The 20,575-nt window shown below is 36.3% G+C and overlaps 1 protein-coding gene across 1 annotated transcript in view; it reads right to left on the bottom strand.

Annotated features, from left to right (window-relative positions):
* The window catches only part of WDR70 (WD repeat domain 70), a 153,257-nt gene that overhangs the window by 20,870 nt on the left and 111,812 nt on the right, over positions 1 to 20,575 (bottom strand). Inside the window, exons 12-13 of the mRNA XM_048930753.1 lie at positions 16,280 to 16,364; positions 14,993 to 15,131 (exon numbers count right to left, since the gene is read on the bottom strand). Of these exons, the coding sequence (XP_048786710.1) occupies positions 14,993 to 15,131; positions 16,280 to 16,364 (224 nt within the window). The remainder of the gene's footprint in view (positions 1 to 14,992; positions 15,132 to 16,279; positions 16,365 to 20,575) is intronic.

The raw sequence follows: 20,575 nt of genomic DNA, 5'->3' as shown, positions 1-20,575 counted from the left end.
AATAGAAGCTCTTCTCCAGAACTGAACACAGTGTAAAAGGAGACAACATATGGATATAGGCTGGAAGGAAGTACAAATGAGTGGCAATGAGAAATGGCAAATGAGTGGTTTCCACAGTCTAACTGCTCCACAATCTTTGTGGGCATAATGGAAATACGAAATTGAAGGGGGATCTGAGAGAGAACAATGAAGTGCTTCAGATATAGCAGTGTAGGCTGTCATCACACTTGCATTTTTCTTTATAATTCTAAATTCTTCCACCCTCTTCCTTACTTTATGTGTTTTTCCCGTCTTCTCACACTAAAGCTTTCTCATACAATGTTGACCTCTCACTCACTGACCACAGACTGCAGAGTGGCTGATTTTCACTTTTGATTCTTTTTTCTTCTAGAACTCCCAGAAAAACTTGGTATTTGAAGCCGATGTATCACAGCTCTGTCATCTTTCTAATCTGAATAGAAACTGATTTTGAGATATTAAGAGTACTGTTGCTTTGTAAATACAGCACAGTTCTCCATGTGACTGATCACTATATTCAATCACCACTGTCTTAAGTGGTCACAATTCACAACACAACAGTAACAAAAAATGCATGTGCATCTAGTTGAAAGGGAAAAAAAACCCAACACAATAACTATTTTCAAGAGACAGTAAGAGCTGAAAGAGATACTGTCCAAGACTGATGCCTTCATAGTATTTTTTCATCCATGTAATAAATGCATCCAAAACTAGCAGTATGCATCATCATGTTCAGTGCAAGGGAGTTGGATTAGATGACCTTTAAAGGTCCCTTCCAATTCTAAGGATTCTATGATCCTGTGATTCACAGTATTTCACTTAATAATGCTGATTTTTCTATTCGTTTTTCTCATAAACTTTCCATTTCATCTTTTATAAATTAAAAACAAAATAAAGACTACACAAAATGAGTTAATAGTTCAATAATCAACAGTCTGCATCCATTTATCATTAAAATACCTGCACTTTTTTAATTTTACTTTTACACAATCCTGAGGTGCATTAAAAACATCACAGCTAGCAGGTAAGGGAGGTGATGTTTCCCCTCTACTCTGCCCTAGTGAGACCACATATAGAATATTGTGTCCAGTTCTGTGATCCTCAGTTCAAAACAGACAGGGATCTCCTAGAAGGACTCCAGCAAAGGGCGACAAAGATGAGAAAGGCCTGGAACATCTCCTGTATGAGGAAAGGCCGAGTGACTTGGGTCTGTTCAGTTCACGAAAGAGACTAAGGGGGGATGTGACTAATATTTACCAATATCTAAATAGAGGTGGGAGACAAATGGATGAGGTCAGGCTCTTTTAGATGGTGTGCAATGACAAAGGAGTAATGGCCTATAACTTGAATACATGATGTTCCATACAAACATGTGGAAGAACTTTGACTCATTGGGTAGGGGTGAGGTAGCACTGGAATACACTGCCCAGAGAGGCTCTGGAGTCTCTTTCTAGGGACATACTCATCTGGATACCTAACTGAGAGACCTATTGCAGGGTACCTGCTTTAGCAAGGGGGTTGGACTCAGTGATCTCTTGAGGCCCCTTCCAACCCCTGAGATTCTGTGATAATATAGCACATACAATTAAAAAAAATGGGAATCACTAATGTACTACAAAGAGAAATAACACTAAAAAACCTAAAATATAGTTAGGAGGGCAAGTAAAATATAGGCCTTTATCTTGGGAGGGGATAAACATTTAACCTAGAAGACAATGGTTACGTAGCAGCTCTTTCGAATCTCTTTTGAATGGTGAATTGCTCTTGACATTTCATATTCCTTCGTATGTCTAGTTTGGTCCACACCCCCCCATTCTCTCTTTTTGAACGTTGCAAGGCATTTAACAAAAAATACTAAAATGAAAATGTGAAGCCCATTCAGCCAACATAAATTAGATATTCATTCTATCGTAAGTTGAAAGATGACTTTTTTAAAAACCGCTTTTCTCCTTGCTACACTTGTCTAAAAGAAAAAAAGTTGAGAAAAAAGTTTGCATAATCATTCTTTACAATAGTTCCTCTACAAAATATCCTACCCAATTGCATACAAATATGTACAATGCTATACCTTCCCATTTACTTAAAAGTACAAATTAACCTGGCTTATCTATTTTGAGCAACTAAATGGCGACAATGTTTTTTTACAGATAACTCTGAAACATACAGTAAAATCTGACAATGCAGTATCTCCATAATCCTTGCAACAAGATAGCAAAACAATCAATACAGAGTTCTTAATAAGTTGCTTTATTTAAGAAAGAGATTCTTTCATACTGCTATGTAATGCTATTACTCAAAATGTTACAGTAATTCTAAAACATACAAAGCTAATAACAAGTTTTGAAGGTCAAAGGTGGGTGGCCTTTTCTTTTATTAATATTTATTGCATGTGTTTAGCCAGCCTTTTAAAACTTTGTAGTTAATGTGGTTCTCCACTTTCTTCTGTCAAGTAAATGTATTTTATAGCATGGTACTGGATATCAGCCAACAAAAACAAAGCCTGAGACAGTGTGGCTAAGCGCTGATGGGGATTGCTAAGTTTCTAACTTGTCAAACATCCACAGCACACTTAAAACCAGCAAGGCACGTGCTCCAGACCAGGCAGAAGAAACTGCCATAAAATGCAGCACTATAAATCTCCTGAAACTGCAAAATGTCTCCAGAATATAATTTGTTAAAAACCAAACAAATATGAGCTCTGAACATGCAAGTAATTTTATTAAACCACTGGCATATAAACTTACTTTATTAGAAATAATGAAAACTACTTACAGAGATTTTCAGATTATTTTAGAAATTGGCAATAGTTTAAGAAGAACAGAATACTGAATTCCTACACTGAATCCTAATAATCTTTCCCAATCACATAATCCTACAGAAGTAAAAATTCTGAACAACTATACATCAAAGGGATCTTCGTAGGCCAGGTTTTAACACTGAGAGCAAGGAGCAAAGGAGAATCTTTACTGTGTATAAATAATTGATTCTCAAGCACGGCATCTCTCCATTAATATGTCTAACTTTCTCGCCATGTTTACGCAGAAAAATTGGTAGACATCTTTATCACTGGAAATGCAAATAATCAAATTTCAGGTCAAAGAAGGTTCCAGCTCTGTAGCCAAATAATTATGCTCATACTAAGAAAACAAGTGCTTCCTTGGTCTGTCCAGTACATGCATGCATCCCCCTACAGGAATCAGAGAATGGTTCATGAGGCGGAAGGACATCTCTGGAGATAACCTAATTTAACTTTCCTACTCTGAGCCTGCTCAGCTGCAATAGGTACCTATGGACATTGTCCAGTTCGATTCTACATATTCCAGGATACCCCTCTGGGCAACTTGTTCCAATCTTGACCATCTCCATGACAGCAAAAATACACCTTTTCTTATGCTTAAGTGGAATTTTTTCTAATTCATTTTGTGCCTATTGCCTCTTGTCCCACCACTGGGCACCACTGAAAACTATCTGCTTAGTTTTCCCCATTAAGTACTTATACCCAGCAGCTTCTTGCCAGTTTCTGCTTGTCTGAGATGGAAAGAGAATCTATCTTGAATCCTTATTTCAATTTAAGCAGTGACTTTTTAAGAATAGTTTGTGTCATTTTAAAATAGTTTGTGTCATTTTAAAGTTGTGTCACACAGTGAATATCAAAATGAACAAGGTGGTACAATAGTTCTAATTGCCTCCCCTTAGAAAAAAGCTCAAGACAGAAGTAATGACATCAGCAGTTAAAAGCAAGCTCTAACTGTACTAACCAAGCTGGCTTCATTCATGCTTTTTCAGAGAACTAAAACAGGAACACAGAATTAAGCTGCCTGATAGTGTTTTACGAAAAACTAGAACAAAAGGCTACTAACTACCAGCTGTATAAAAACTCAGTGGATGCCAGTTTCAAGGCTCAGGAAATACCAACAATAATAACTTCAGTTAACTACGTAATTCCAGATTCAACACTAAAACTTCACCTGTTTCTTAAAATACTTAAAAGCTTGAAAAAGGACAAAGCTATGCAGATTCCAAAAACCATAAAATTTGAGATAATCTCTCAACTCTGCAAATGAAAAATATTGTCTTACTATAACAAATAAGGACAATGCAGAATGTATCGTTATGTAAACATCATCAATATCTGAAAAGAGATTTTTGTAAAGGATGAAGGTATTGGAGAGCATATCTTTGAAACATAAAGTCCTGCAAGCCTGACATAAAAGTCCTCAAAGTGATTCTAACCACAGACTGAGCTGTCCAGCTGTTTAATCATAAGACTGATCTATCTTAAAATACAGCACTTATATATACGTCACTTACAAAATACAATTAGTAGCAATGATTCAAAATCTGTAAAGTGATTCAAAATACTGTAGTCAAAATATTAAAATCTTCAAATGAAATCAATCCAGAAAGTCTTTGATAATATTTACTGCATACATAAGTTCAGAAGTCTGCATTAGTTCCAATCTTGGTGATTCTATGACTCTATTGGAAAATACTGAAAAAAATGCTATGAAGTTAGGCAGGGAGAATATTAAAAATGTGAACAGAACATTGAGAAAGAACTTAGGACAGATTCAGTGGGTGTTGCTGAGAGGAGGCCTTTGTCATTATTTTCAGATAACAGATTATCTTATAACAATGACTGACAGAAAAGAATTTTTAAAAACCGATGGAATTTTAATGATATATTTCTTTTCCATTTGGGATCAACACATTTTCTTTCTTAAACAACAGCCTAAAACTAGCCATACCTAGCTAGTCCTTGGAAAAACTGAATTGCCTAAGCAATACTTTCAACTTTGTTTTAAACTAAAGCTTCAAATTTCATATTGTTTGAAAATTAGCACCAATGATAGAAAATCCACCTGTAATAATGTAAAAGCTTAATAGTATGTGGTAATCTTTAACCATAAAACTTGTCAGTACAAAGGTGGCAGGCAAAAGTGCTTTCTCCCTTGTTTGCCATTCCATTTGCATTTCTTCTGAAACAGCTGCAGTCCCAGTTCATGTGGGGCTTATAATTAGTCCCTTACAGTCTTTTTTCACCTGTGTGCTTCTCTTTGTATTGCACAAACAGAGATGCTGGTGCAGGTAAACACCAAACTACGTCACATAATATTTCTGTTAGGTTATTTTCCAGTAGGCCTAGTTCAGTAGGCAACTATTCAAATGGCATTGCTGGTACTACGCATGTCCCTGTGCTTTGACAGAACTGCTCTCTAAATGCAGTGCTGCAGCCTGAAACAGAATTATTTGTAACACAGAATGGAACATTTATTCTGGCTTAGAAATAGACTCCTGTGTTTAATAGGCAAAGTGAAGAATAACTGAAACAGATTTTTCAGCAAGCAAGAGCTAATTGCCTCAACTGAAACTGTCCAGAACACTTGGGCTAACACCCCTACAGGGGTAAACAATGCAGAGAGGGCATTTTACAAGGTCAGCAAGAAAAGATTAAAATGATTTGTTGCATAGGAATGGAAAATTTACCACTACGATGAAACCACGAGGCTGGTAAGGTCATAAAACTGCAGACTGATGTCAAGGACTGAAAGAATTCTCCTGGATCTTTGGTTATAAAGACAGCTCAAGATTGCAGCAGTGATGACAGAATTCAGTTCCTGGCCCACACTTCAAGTAAAAACATTCAGGACAGAACAGAACCAGGACGGAACGAGCACTGCCTACTCTTTTCTGCGATTTAGACATCGCGCAACACCTGCTGTGGCCTGTTCCTGCACTAGCTCCTTGATGGTTCCCCTTTCCACCCAGTAACAGAAGCTTTCCCACATCTCAGCTGCCACAAAGAGGCAATGGTATTTCTCCTTAGTGAAGGTCAGAAAAAGCTCCTCTGGAGATCAGGGTTTCTTGCTCCCGCAGCCATCCAAACCAGAGTGGAAGCAGTCTATGCTGACACTCCTTCTGTCCTCTGGACAAACAGGAAAGTGAAGCAATTGGCTGGGGGATTCAAGTCAGATATCACTGGTGCAAGGCTTGCCAAGCTGGTCATCAACATGAGGGAAAGGTTTCATGAGACTATCAAGCCAAGTGTTAATAGGTCAGTCTCACTTCTTCCCAGCTACACAGCTAGTAGTCCTGGCTTTTGTCTGATTATGAGCAGAACAATTCTTGTGTAAGAACAAAAGATTCATGCCATATTTTCTGTAGCCCTGAAGTATTTAATATATACCTCAACCTCCTATTGTAAAGCAAAAAGGATCTATGGAAAACATACACAAACACAAAGCATATCAAGAAAAAAAAACAAAAAAAGCAAATCCAGCAATTCTTAGTAGTTCCCACTATTACAGAGTATGTATGACCTTTACAGGAACATCAGTTCTAACACCTGCAAATGTTTTTTTGTCACATTCAAGAGTGGAGGCAGTCATTTAACCTCACTAGTATGGTTTGAACCTATGAAAACCTAAGGTTGCCTGTTACACAACAGAATAAGGACAACATGCACAAAGATTGTCTCTAAAAAGTACTATTCATCTCTATCCTCCTTCACTTTTCTGCAAGATAGCTAAAGAAAATTAAGGATTCCCTCTACCGCTGTCTTCTCTCATTCCTCTTACTAACATTTTACACGTCTGTGAGTTGATGCTGTACAAAGTATGGACTTCTTAATTTTTTGCATTTCAGCTGAAAATTTAACCAGCATACAACAAAATGTAACTGTAAAGAAATATGTAAATAAGCACCAAGATATTCAGCAATCTTTTGCTATTAGCAGAATTTTATTAAACAGACACCGTTTGTATGCCTGTGCGGTGCGTGCACTGATAACTGGAGTACAGAGGTCATTGTTTGTTGCAAGACTGGCATCGTATCAAGTCTCATCATTTTCCAAAACATTCCAAGGGCCTATTTTTGGCATAAATAGGAATCATTATACACTTCAGCAGCACTCAGCTCAGAGGAGCTATATTCTTTCCTTGCTACTGTAAAATTTAATTTAGATGGGGTCATATTTTACCCCATGTTTTAATGATGTTTTAATTTCTTTTCCCTCCATAAGAAGGTCTTAATGCCTGTCAGTCAGGAACTGTTTTCTTTGGAATCAACCTCTTTTTCCTAAAGACAGTAAAATTTTAAGGTTAAATACCATACATTTGTATTTGAAACTGAACATTTCATGTGAAGTGCATTTCATGATAATCCATAATAATGTACCAGCTTACTTAGGTTCATTGGCATAGTTTCTTCTGCCAAGCAGGGCAGAGGAAGAAAAAAGTGCTTCTACGTTAGTAATGCACTCTTGGAATAAACCTGTTCAATTTTTCCTTTCTCTTCACTTCAGATACAGTCTTTCATTCCCCTATGGCAGCACCACAAAAACTGCAGCTATCACACTTTTAGGCTAAGTTAAGTGAATTCATGTCTGCTTTCATGGCAGTTAGCTAAAAGAAAACTGTCTGAATGAAAGTACAAACCAGACTGACAAGTGGAGAAGATGTTATTTATTTTCACGATAGAAACCATACTCAGAAGGCAGAAATCTTTGCTGAATGATGCTAACATACAGCTGATACTTGCACTATATCTGTGGTGAGTGTGCAGTCAACATCCCACTTGCAAGCTGAAAAAAGCAAAAATGATTTCCTCACAAGCTATTTGCCACGTGCTGGTAATTTACCACTGGAAAAAAAGATATTGTCAATTAGAGATTAATTGCAAAACAGGAAAGAGAACATACAAATTCTAGACTTCCACACATTTCAACAGTTGAAGAATGTACTGTAGGTTTGATGGTATTTTCACTGATCAAAAGTCATTTTCACTGATCAAATTTAGATAATGTTCTGTAATCATATGGTGAAGATGCTGATGTTTTGAATATTATGTTTGAAAATCAGGTTAGGAGAGCTTACATTTGAGTCTCATCTATCATGGTTCTTCCATGGAGCGGCAGCATTTTCTCAATATATATTGCCTATTCCCTGATCTGAATATGTATGTTTGGTGGCCCTGCTAGGCAGGGGGGTTGGAATTACATGATCCTTGGGGTCCCTTCCAACCCGGGTGATTCTGTGATTCTGTGATTCTGTAAGGTCATAAATCCTTAAATCAACACAAATGAATGCAGAAGTAGCCTACTGTCTAACTTTGCAATTGAGAAGATCAGAACAAGTGAGGTGAAAAGTTTAGTAGGAGAGAATCAACACCAGCAGAGGGAAGTGAAGATGTTAAGTGTGACTTATCTCACCAAACTTCAGATACCTACAACTTTATAGGTCTACTCTAAATGTCTGTACCCTACTGCCTCACTTTACAGTTAACGCAGATAAATCAGCATTTTACAGTGGCCTTCATCTAACCTATTTTAGGTATCTATTTTAGTATGAGATAAACCACAGTCTGTATGTGTTTATTTTCTCTGCTTATTAGAAAGGGAGCTAAGGGTGACTGGATCAGCTGTAGACATCTATATTTGGTCAGGTGAATCCCCTGCAGCCCACAAGGGCCAAAATAACTATATAAGAAAAACAGAAAACTAAATGGAGCAACACAATGAGAATCTGTGTTACAGTATGTTGTGCTATTTACATAAAACTCCCCAGTTCAGGATAAAGGATTCTGGAAGCCAAATTAAATATTCCCTGTACAGAATGATACAGCAGACAGAAACTTCTAAAACTCATCAACAAATCTTCAGAATCTTAGTTTGAAAGTTCAGTACTAGCTCTGTAGACGCTTAAAAACTGAATGAGGGTAATACAGAAACACAGTTCCCCCTTGCTGCTTCTCCCTGTCCAAACCTATAAACCTATTAAATAATTCCTGCAGAATCTGTTTTGAAGCTATACAATAATGATAGCAACAGGTGCTGCTCTAAGAAAATATTTTCAGTTAGGAAAAGAAAAACTTTAACAAAATTTCTTTCTTACTTGCAAGCTCTGCTTCAGTGGCCATGACGGTATGTGACAGTTTTGTTTGAACAGTACTGTTCAGATTTGCTGCACTTGGCTGTTCAGACAGTCAGATAAGAAACATGTCAGCAGGGTAGATACTGAACGTGTAAACTGACATTCTGACTGTGCTCATGGACTCGGTAAGTGTAGGGCACTATAACAGCAGACAAATTGGGCTTTTCTGATTGAACATTTACATTTGTTTTAACTGAATTTTTACAACACTGATGAAGGAAATAAGTCCAGTCTGCAAATGCAGTCAACTAATTCATTTAGAAGATCTATTTTCTTTAATCTTGTTTAAAAGAGTTACAAATTCCTGATGAAGAACTGCTTGTGCAGTGCAACATCTTTTAAACACGAAGGAGTTTAAGACGTTCATAATATTATTAATATTATGTAGTAAGCCTTACTGGCTTCTTAGTATAGCTTTTTTTTCTTAAGAAACAATAATGATTACATTTCAAATTATTTCAAATATTACAATGTTTGGATGCTAACAGCTAAAGACAGCTTTCCACTAGCAAAGAATCCTTCAACCCCCATTTCTCTTTGACCATCTACCAACTTCAAACTGCTTCTGCATTTAGGAAAGACATTAATGCAGTGACTTTCAAGTTCTTCCATTTTATAATGAAGGTATGAATCCATCCTGGTGTACTCACACAAATCTTCCACCTTTCTCACACAAATCTTCCACCTTTCTTCTTTTGAGCAAAGGATGGTACCTATACAAACTATGCAGACTATGAAAAAAAAACAGAAACATTCTAATATGATATTAAAAATACACTTTAAGCCACAATTGCAAAAATCTTTGGATTTGAGATTCCACTGGAGTTCACCCAAGGAGAAAAGCCAAGTGCAATAAATATGGTGGGAATTTAGGGAATATCTAGAATGCAGTGACCTGCTATCATTAGATTTAAAATACTCATGTGAATATAGCAGTAGAGGAAACAATACCAATGATTTTCCCTTATGAAACATGACTGAGAAAACGTGTGGAAACATTCAATAGAAAAGGGATCAGAAATTGATAAAATTTACTATTTTCTATATAAACCAGAAAAGTCCAGATAACATTTTCAGAGGCCAATAATGTAAAACAGGATCCCAATGTAAAACACATGGATAGTAATGCTGTATCATGCATCTTTCAATGCACGTCTATAAAACACTCTGAGAAGTGAAATGAATCACTGAGTAATGATTATTAATTGATGTACAGAGAAAGAGACACAATCAGAGCCATAAACTGTTCTTCTTGTAATTGCAAGGCCAAACATTTTCAAACACCTGCTCAGTGAGAATTACAGCTACATTTTCACAACAATACATTGCAAAACGAAGGCAGACAGCTCTCATGTACAACCCCCACTGTTACAGTGAGGAAAGCTGCGCAGTTCATCTTTCTCATATACCTCAAATCTCCAGTGACAGCTCCCCTAAAATAAAGTAAGTGCTGCTGCAGAATACAGGAGGGAAGGACTACACTGTCTTTATATATATGAAAGCAGGGAATAAAAATTGACAAGCTACCTCATTAAAAAAGAAAACACCTTCCCACTATTCATATCTTATAATAGATAGTTTTTATTTTAATTGTCGCAAAAATTAACCAGACCATAAATATCACATTTACTTCTTTATTCTGAAATTTATATCCTCTTTCCAAACAGAAGAAATAAGTTAAAAAAACGAGACATACCATGATGATATCTCCCCTAAGTTAAAATAATTTATTTTCCTTTTATTAAAAAGCTTTAAATCTTCATCAACTGGGCCGCAGTGGAAAAGCCCTTTCACATACTACATTGCCTTATAAACAGTAAATGATATCGTTTGAGGTCAATGAAAGGAATACTGCAATCCTATATCAACTCTGCATAAAGGGTGCTGGAAGTTTCATATTTCTTTTTCTTTCTTTCCTTTTCAATCTTTAATTTAAAATGAAGGCTTATTTATAGCTTGCCTCACAAGACCTTCCGGAAACATCCCTTAGAGAGATTTTCAGAAGGTATAACTTAACTTCTACTTATTTTGAAAAACTAAGAAAATACTGAAGAATGCTCCTAACAGAAATATGATTCCCCAAACAAGCATAAATATATGATTTTGGACTGCTGCTTATCTACAAAAACCTGATGGATATTTTAAAATCTGAACATCTCATTCTAGTATACATAACCTCAGCATCTTTACTGAATTACTCACATTTTCATTTAAAAATAGTAATTTCCATAATTGTACAACATATTGCTTTAGTGCCTATTCTTGCCTGTCACTAATTGAGTGTACTCCATCTCCTTTCTGTATGGCAAAAAAGACTGCTCTACTGCTGCCAAAATCAATCTTGCCTCTAATAAGAATAATTACTGGTCGATATACTTGAATCAGATAAATGAATGACAGACGTGAGAGTGATTCAAGTGAGTGTTCACAGCTATATTAAATTAATGTAACATAGGGGGCAAATATGTAGACAACACTGTTTCCCATAAAGTAGGTATTTATAGCTAATTCTCATGAAGATCTCGTATTTACATAAATTGACCCAAGAATTAGGAATAAATGCTTCTTGATTGTGAATGAAACCTCCCTTTCATTCCAAAAAGAGTCCATTACATAGATCCTGAAAGATGAAACCTTACAAACAAATAACCTATAGATGTTTTTTTATAGATGTTTTCTTGTGGCTATTTGAGGTGATTGCAAAATAACTGCTTTCTGACTATTGTACCACAATAACGTAAATTGTGACAGAAAATCTACAAAAAAGTGGCATGTGCATAGGACGATGAAGACTTGTATTTTGTCCATAGCAGGACAAATATTTGATTTCAAAAATTTATTAACAAAAGCTAAGAAATAAATTCTTTATATTTTAACCAGTTCAACTACAGTTACTCTCCTCATCATTTCCAATCGCTTCACTAGAGACTGAACCAGAGTAAGGGTGAAATACTGCACAGAGAGCCTCAGAGGCACTTCTGACCCCAGAGTTTTGATTTAATCAGCAGCAGGTAAACAAACCTGCAATTATCCTGTAACACGATTGTTTCACTCCCTGATAAGATCCGAGAGAACTCCACAGAAAGCTGTTAACCACAGAATTCTTGTCTGTGTCCAGGCTGTTCCAAGTCACAGATCACTGGAGACACAAGAGGACAGCCGAGAAAAACAACGCTGTGTATCTGCCTTCTGCACGTGTCGTGCAGGCATACTGGTGCTGGCCAGAGACAGAGCTCATGGCCTGCATCACATCTGACATTTATCTAAAGGTACTTAGTTTTTCTTCAAGAACCACTACTAGTTCTAGAGAAGTGCCTAATGCTTACGTTGTGGGGCAGCATTCAGTATTTGGACAATGTAGTAGTTATGCTACGTGTAGTTATGCAGTAGTTTAGCTACAAATGGTGACCAGAAACCACCAACCCTTATGCATGATATTGAGATTTAATTAGTACTGTGTTCCCAGCCACAACAGAAGAGACTAATCAGACTGTTAGTCCATTAGTGAAACCACAAGTTTTTTCACTCCAGCAGCTCTGAAGCAGTAATGGTTTTTCCCATGGAAACTTGAAAGAAAAGGTGAAAAAAAAGGTTTGTGTGGTATGATGGAAAGGAATGTCACACACAGCTTTGGTTAAACATTCCCATTAAATATTTTCCCCTTACTTCCTAGGTTCATTCACAGGCCAATTGCACTGGCTATTTACCACAGAGGTTTAAGATAATGTTTACTGTTCTTAACTGTTTTCCATTTTCCTAGATTACTAAAATTACCAAGAATACTGAAGACTTTCTTAAAAAAATGCCTTGTGAAACAAAAAAGTGACATATTAACTGTTTATGTTTTCTCTTCACAGCATATTTTTTGTTACTCTGATTTAAATCCATTCTATCAGTAAGCTGGCAAACAATTGTAGCCAAGAGTCAATTTTCATTGAAATAAATGACTAATGATGCCCTTCCTCAGCAATTTGAAGTAACTCTATTTGAAGTCACTTTCATGAAAGTGAGCTCTTTGTAGAGACAACTACTGGTGTACTTGTGCTCTTTTCCTACACATAATGGTATAATGCAACTTCATATACATAAAGACTAAAAAAACAACAAAAAAAATAGTGCAATTACATATTTAAGTGATATATAACATACTAAAGATGCTTGATATTTAGTTAAAAAGTCTCAGGCAGCAGTAGATACTTATCCTTAATATCACTAACAGTTGTACCTGCATTTTTGAAAGCATTTAAGGAGAACATGGCAACCAAGAAATAAGTCAATACAAACACAGTCATTAATTATTAAGCTGCTGAAAAAACGATTTGATAAACTACACACAAGATACAAACCTATCAATTTATAGATACTAATCTTATCAATTCATCAATTTGTATATATAGACTTGAAGGCTCATTTCAATAAATGGCATGTGCTGCTTATAAAGTACAAAAGCCTGCATCTTTAATCTTTGTTTGCTTTTAGCATGCCTTTACTCATTTGTAATTCATCTAACACTGCAATTTGAGAAGGAAAAGTAGAAAAAATCAAAGAATATAAAAAACAGAAAAATTTTGAAAAAATATACTGCTTTGATTTTAAAACACTACTTACAGTAATTTTTCTTCTTTTAGACTCACATCAAAATGTTTAACTATGTTTTTCTTACATGTGTAGAGTTGAAGTTGGAAGCTGGACAGTGGTTGTAGTGGTACTGTTAGTGCTGGCTCACTGAAAACTACATCGTAAAATCAGCATTTATGAGATTGAATTCTTCATCTATTATTTCCACTATTTTCATTTGATCCTCTATATTCCAAGTAGGAAAATGACACTTAAGTTTTATAAGTACAGATGAAGAAAAACAGCAGCACTAAAACTCCATAGGCAAAAATAATTTATTACTATTTTAAAAAGTACTATATAAATATAAACACCTATAGAAACTTACAGTACAAAAACTGTGAGCTTGCTGAGATTTGTACACATACTTAAATTTTTACTGTCTGAGTGGCCCTACTGAAGTCACATATGGGCGCCTAATCTTGTTTTTCCAACAACTTCCTACTGCTAGTCCTCAACTCTTTTGTTCCTCCCACACTTTTAAGCAACTGTATCTCCAGATTCTGAGAAAAGTCATCAGCAAAACAATCTGTCTTGGATCCTTTTGTATTATCTACCTGAAAAAATGAGCAGACCTTCTATTTCAAAGAATTGAAGAACAGTTTTTCTGTAAAACAAAGTTATTCAATGACAGCTACATTCAAATTAAGTAGCTTCTCACTCTTGAAATCTTAAATCTCAGTGGAAGTTTCTGTCCTCTGTTACCAACTTTCTCACTAGCAAATGAAGATGCCACCACTCTGAATGGACTTGCTAAGTTATTTTGTTTCTTGTGCCCCAGAAAAGAACAGCTCTCATAAGAACCTGCCTCCCATACTTTTATCTTACATAGTTTGTTTCCTTCAATCTGTCAGAGAGAGTATGGAGGCATTCACATTTTGTCCCAGAAAATGGTTATGCATGCTTGGTTGTGATACTAGCATCAGAAAAAACAACATTCAACAGAAATCTGAACACACTGAGGATCAGTATGTTCCACAGGAGGAGGATTTAAAAGCTAGTTTATGTTAACTTTGGAGGAATAACTCTAAATAAAAGTTGCTGTGCATATAAAAGCTATATCTAAAAAGTGTTTGTCTGAAATAAGAAAGTATAATAATAAAATAAGAATGGTGGAATGAACAGCATAAATGTCAATATGGCCAAAATTTGTGCCCCACTTCACAAAAGTTCACACTAACCTTTGAGCAATATAGTAGTAACACCAAAGCAGAAGTCTTCCACTGATCAAAGGTCTCGTCCTAAGATTCTATTTATTTATTTAACTGAAATAATAGGGAGAATAGCATTCTACTCATGGTCGTAACTCTTGCAAATATCGAATAAGAATACTTTACAGCAATGGTACTACTTTTGTATATGGGGAAAAATGAAATGAATTTCGTTCTTATTTTGAATAGTGGATAGAAGAAAATTAAAACAAATACCGCATCGGTAACTTCTATCTCATACAACTTCTGAAACGTCTCCCGATCAAAGAAGAAAAGCTTCCCACTGCCACCACCTTTCTTAACAGAGGTCCCTGTGACAAGTATTTTATCATCCGGGCTGAAACAGCAATCTGTCCTGTTAAAAAAAAATACACCGCCACACTGAGCAAGCCAGAAATTACTGTGCAGTTAATTTATAAATTCCATTCCTTACAAATAATCCTATTTGTTATTCCTTTTCACACAAAGCTTATAAAGACATCGTCTGTCAGTTGTCATATATTACTATAGTTATTGGGCACAGTTCACATTTATAATCACAACTGTGCAGAGAATGTGCAAAACTGGCAAAAAAACACCCCAAACAAACATAACCCCTCCCCCCACAAAACTCCTCTTTCTCTCAAAAGCCTTGCCAATTTTTCCATGTAGAAAAGAAACAAAATAATCCTTTCAAATCTAGTTATCATCATTCAGCAAGAAATTAAATCAGTTTTTGTTTTCATTGATGATACATTCTTAAATGCTGCACAGCAGTTTTATTTATATAGTTGCTAAAAAATGTTTTAAAATTTTTCCTCTGTGCTACAAAATACAGTGAATGGTTATGACTTCAAGTTTGACCTGTCCCTAGTTTTCTTTTCCAAGAACTTGTTCTAAAAGTATAAATTTTCAGCAGAGTTGGATTTGACTGTGCTATGTGTATAAATGTGCAGCTAATACCAATAAAAACATCAAATTCGATACTTAGCAATATTCAGTATGATACACTATATTAGTACCAAAGAGCAGAGTAATCAGCACTTCTAACATCATAACCTGAGTTAATACCATGCACCTCTATGTTATGTCTGCTTTTCGATCTAGCTTTTTCTTTTAATTAATCATAGACCAAATAGGAATGAGGCTCACTTGATATATCTCATTACACAAACACAAGGCAATGAAGCGGCCTCTTCCCGATAAGTTTCTAAATCTAATTAGGCATAAGATATATGAGACTAAAAAACTGCATAAAATAAGCATAGCTAGCTACAAATTATCAGAAGAAATAGGAGATATTTGAAAGCAGTTGTTGAGACCTAAAATAGCCAAGAACATTACTGCACAGTCCTCTCTGTGCAGGTTTTTTTTCTCCACAGCTCCATACCTATTGAGAAGTGAGAAAAATCTGTTTCTCATATGAGTTCGGAACAACTCATTTCTTAATACACATTCAAAGCCTCTCCTCCATAACGCAACTACCACTGTTTCTGCTAACTGGAATAACTTAAGAGTACTTACATTGGAAAAAAGCTAGACAGTCTTTCAGCTGAATGAAGAGGCTTTTTAAATTGTCTAATATCCCATATCTTTAAAGTATCATCTCCTGTGAAACAAGAGAGACAAGAGTTAGCAATAAAGAATTTAACAAACAATGATATGGTAGAAGCATTCAAAATGGGAATGTTTTTGGTAGGATTTTGTGCCTTAGTGGCAGTGAAAATGATGAGAAAGAACTGAAGGCAGTGAAACCCTCCTGCTTCTTTAGCCGCAAACAACAACATACTACAACTTCAGCTGTTGGCAAACAGGGCCTGCAATCAGCCAGAAGTCCTTGGGGAAGGAAGGAAGTGAGCCCAAGGTTACTATAATTAAACCTTTTCACACTTCTCCACAACACCTTTGGCCATAAAAGCCAAAGCTGAGGTTACAGTAAAACATTTATAGCCATTCTCATCTGTGTTTGATAAACACGGTGCGATTCTGCACACCCGTAAAAGTCAGAGTGTTTATTCCCTTCCCAAAAGTTATGACATATTAACAAAGTGAGCACGAAAAAATAAAAAAAGAAAAGTTAGTTATTCTTGTAGAGATCAACATGTCTGCTGGTCATCCTTCTGGAATACGTATTTTAGGCATGAGAATTTGAGCCCTGAGCCATCTCACACAGACACCTAGGAATCTTCTTTATTTGACATCAGTGCTTTTAAAGGTGAAAAGAAGAACTTTCAAACAACATTAAAAATACCTTAAGAATAATTTTAGGATTAAAAATTAAAAATACCCTAAGAATAATTTTAGGAAAAAGTTATACATTGTTCATAATCTAAGTGGCAAGTAGATGAGTGGCATGGACACGCTTCCTTACTAAGCACAATCCCTTCTGGGATGTAATAATAATAATAATATTATTATTATTATTATATTACATACTACTACTACTACTACTAATATAATTATATATGTATATAATGTATAATATAATGTCATTAGTAATATTAGTGTTAGTATTATTTTGTTCAGGAGTGTTCTAGGCAATCTCAGGCTCTGAGATTAAGAACTCAAAGTAGGCCTTGGAAATAAAATGCAAACACAAATAAATAAATAAATCTGACTTTCTACAACAGAAGAAATCAAGGCCAGCAGTCTCCTTCACAGGGAAAGCAGTAATGTGTGGCCTCGTACATCATGTATGTTTATATTAAGACTAGAATAACTTCTAACTACAAAATATTTTTAAGAAGTGGACAACTTAAATAAATGATGTCTAGAGCAGAGTATATTTCTTTTCATTGGGAAACTAAATATGACGAGAAAGAAAAAATGGTGACTCTCTATTTTGGGAATATCATAGCATACAACATACCAAGCACTTCAAAACATTTGGTTTTGTAACATGAACCTTCCCTTTCCCCCTCCCACCCTCAACAAAAGAACACATCATCAAGATATTGGTGCATAGGTATCTAAAGAACCAGCACTTTATTTTTTGCAAACCATCTGGCTGACCTGCAAATCTCCTGGGCAGAGACAGATCTAAGGCTACCAATCAAGACTGCTCTGTTCCCAGTGGCATGACCCTTGACACGATCTTCAAGGTGTAGTCCTGCCAGGCTTTAGCAGATGTTGACAGACATTTAGATACGGCTCTCCTACTAACAGAAAGTGTACTCTGCTGGTTGAATCTCAAGAAATTTTGGATGATATCAAATCAACATTGTTTTAAAGACCGCAGAAATAGTCAGTTGTGAAAGGGAGAAATTAGAAAACTTGGCCAATGCCTTGAATCTCTAACCATCTTTAAGAATAATACAAGATTTTCCAAATTAATGATTAAATTATTTTTTTCTGTTCTGTAAATATAGTATTGATGCCTGGATTTAATTTGCATTAGGAGCTGAAATCACCATCACTAAAAAAGTATACATATTAATACTTTGCAACTTCAAGGATTTTTTTCCATCAGTGCTTAATGGGTTTCTTTTACAGCTGCAGTACAACTGATCTATTTTTAGCTACTTCTTACACAGCCAAAACAGTTACTCTTAAACAAAAACATATAAACAAACTTGGAAGTTACGCATCTCAGTGCAAAGCATTCAAAATAATTCATTCTTAGAAAATTCAATATTTTTCTTCACAGCAGACTACTCCAAGGCTTGGAAGAATTTTTTAAAACTTTTATAGCCTTATTAAAAAGTATTTCAAACTATTCTTTGCCATTTTAATAAGAAGGATACCAATAACCAGGTTGTAGTTCAATGTGATCAGGTCAGAAACTGTTCCTCTTGATAAATATGGAGGGCATAATAATTAAGTCCTACAATCTGTAATGAGCCAAGCCAGGCATTTTGCAAACTGCTTTTTGTCAAATTAAGGCTAGTGCACTAAGACTACAAAGATTTTATCTTTATTTATTTTTCTCCAAAAGATACTGACCAAGTAAATGGATGCAAACAGACCCAAAAGAAGCAAAAGCTTTTGCCAATATAAAGACCTGTCAGAAACTTGAGAAGTTTAAAGGCAGCAACAGCCTTCAAGAAGATCCTATTTTAAGAGGGAATCTTGTCTTGAAAGCAAAATTCAATACAAAAAAACCTCACAGAATCATAAAATGGCCTGGGTTGAAAAGCACCACAACGATCATCTAGTTGTTGCCAACCACCAGCCCAGGCTTCCCAGAACCACATCCAGCCTGGCCTTGAATGCCTCCAGGGATGGGGCATCCACAGCCTCCTTGGGCAACCTGTTCCAGTGTGTCAGCACCCTCTGTGTGAAAAAATTCCTCCTAATATCTAACTAAACTTCCCCTGTCTCAGTTTAAAACCATTCCCCCTTGTCCTATCACTACACACCTTCATAAACAGTCGTTCTCCTTATTGTTTATGTGCTCCCTTCAAGGACTGGAAGGCCACAATGTCTCCCCACAGCCTTCTCTTCTCTTCTCTAAGCTAAACAAGCCCAGTTCCCTCAACCTTTCTTCATAGGAGAGGCTCCATCCCTCTGATCATCTCAGTGGCCCTCCTCTGGACACAGTCCAAGAGCTCTGCGTCTTTCTTGTGCTGGGAACCCCAGATCTGGACATAGAGCTGCAGATGGGGCCTCACAAGAGCTGAGCAGAGGGGGACAACCGCCTCCCTCTCCCTGCTGCCCACTCCTCTGTTAATGCAGCCCAGAACACAGTCGGCCTTCAGGGCTGCAAGTACACACTGCTGGCTCATGTCCAACTTCTCGTCCACCAGGACCCCCAAGTCCTTCTCTGCAGGGCTGCTTTCAGGGGGTTTGCCTGTTCTGTATAAATACCTGGGATTGCCCAGGTAAATGAAGGTATCCTGCATTTGGCCTTGCTGAACCTCATTAGGTTTTCATGAGCCCACTTCTCCAGCCTGTTCAGGTCCCTCTGATGGCTTCCCTTCCCTCCAATGGATCGAATGCACCGCTCAGCTTGCTGTCATCTGCAAACTTGCTGTGGGTGCACTCGATGCCATTCACAAAGATCATTCTAGAGAACAACAAAACAAAAGCACTGAGATTTAAAAAAAGAAAATATAGTAAAAAAAAAGGCTTACCATAACGGAGTATGAGAATATATCATGTTTATAAACTCAGAGCCCTTTTGCTAAAGCTTATAGCATATGCAAGGAGAAACATCTTACACGGCAAAGTATAGACTTCTGCTTTCTGCATTGGTTTAGCAAAAGGAGCTACAAAAGTTAAAGAACAGCCTTTTGAGGCACTGCAGTCAGGATCATGCCTGATCTTACAGTGCTAAGACAGAGAATTTGAAAAGTCACAAATCAGGAGTTCTGCACTTACATCTGTAACAGCTCTCACCAACATCTGTATCAACATAACCAAATCCTCTCTTATCACCCTCTCTATACATAAAATTATTTTTCTACTGAAGTTTACAGACAAACCAACATATAGCTCATGAAATTAATACAGGTTCATGAAATTAATAAAGTCGTAGTTTCATATTATAATAAAAGCGGATTCTGTACAGATCAGGGGTCAGAAATGTATATTATAAAAGGACCCCAAATACTAATGCTCACCTACTGAATGAAGAAAACATTCCCAAGTAGTATTTTTTTCATATTTATATAAAAAACATACCTTCATGGTAACAAGTGTGTAAAAACATCACTTTCTTAAGTTTCCATCAAGTTGCTACCAAATCCCAGCAAGAATAACACTGGGAATTCTCATAAGCATGTCCTTGTTTTTTTTCATTTTCCCTTGTGCTTGCAGCTGAGCTCTGCCTCATCTCTCTTACATCCGACACAGATCTTACATCACATGCAGGAGAATCAA

Source organism: Lagopus muta, chromosome Z (genome assembly GCF_023343835.1).
Source record: "Lagopus muta isolate bLagMut1 chromosome Z, bLagMut1 primary, whole genome shotgun sequence".
NCBI lineage: Eukaryota > Metazoa > Chordata > Aves > Galliformes > Phasianidae > Lagopus > Lagopus muta.
The sequence above is the reverse complement of the archived record's forward strand: the minus strand, read 5'-3'. Positions and strand labels throughout refer to the sequence as shown.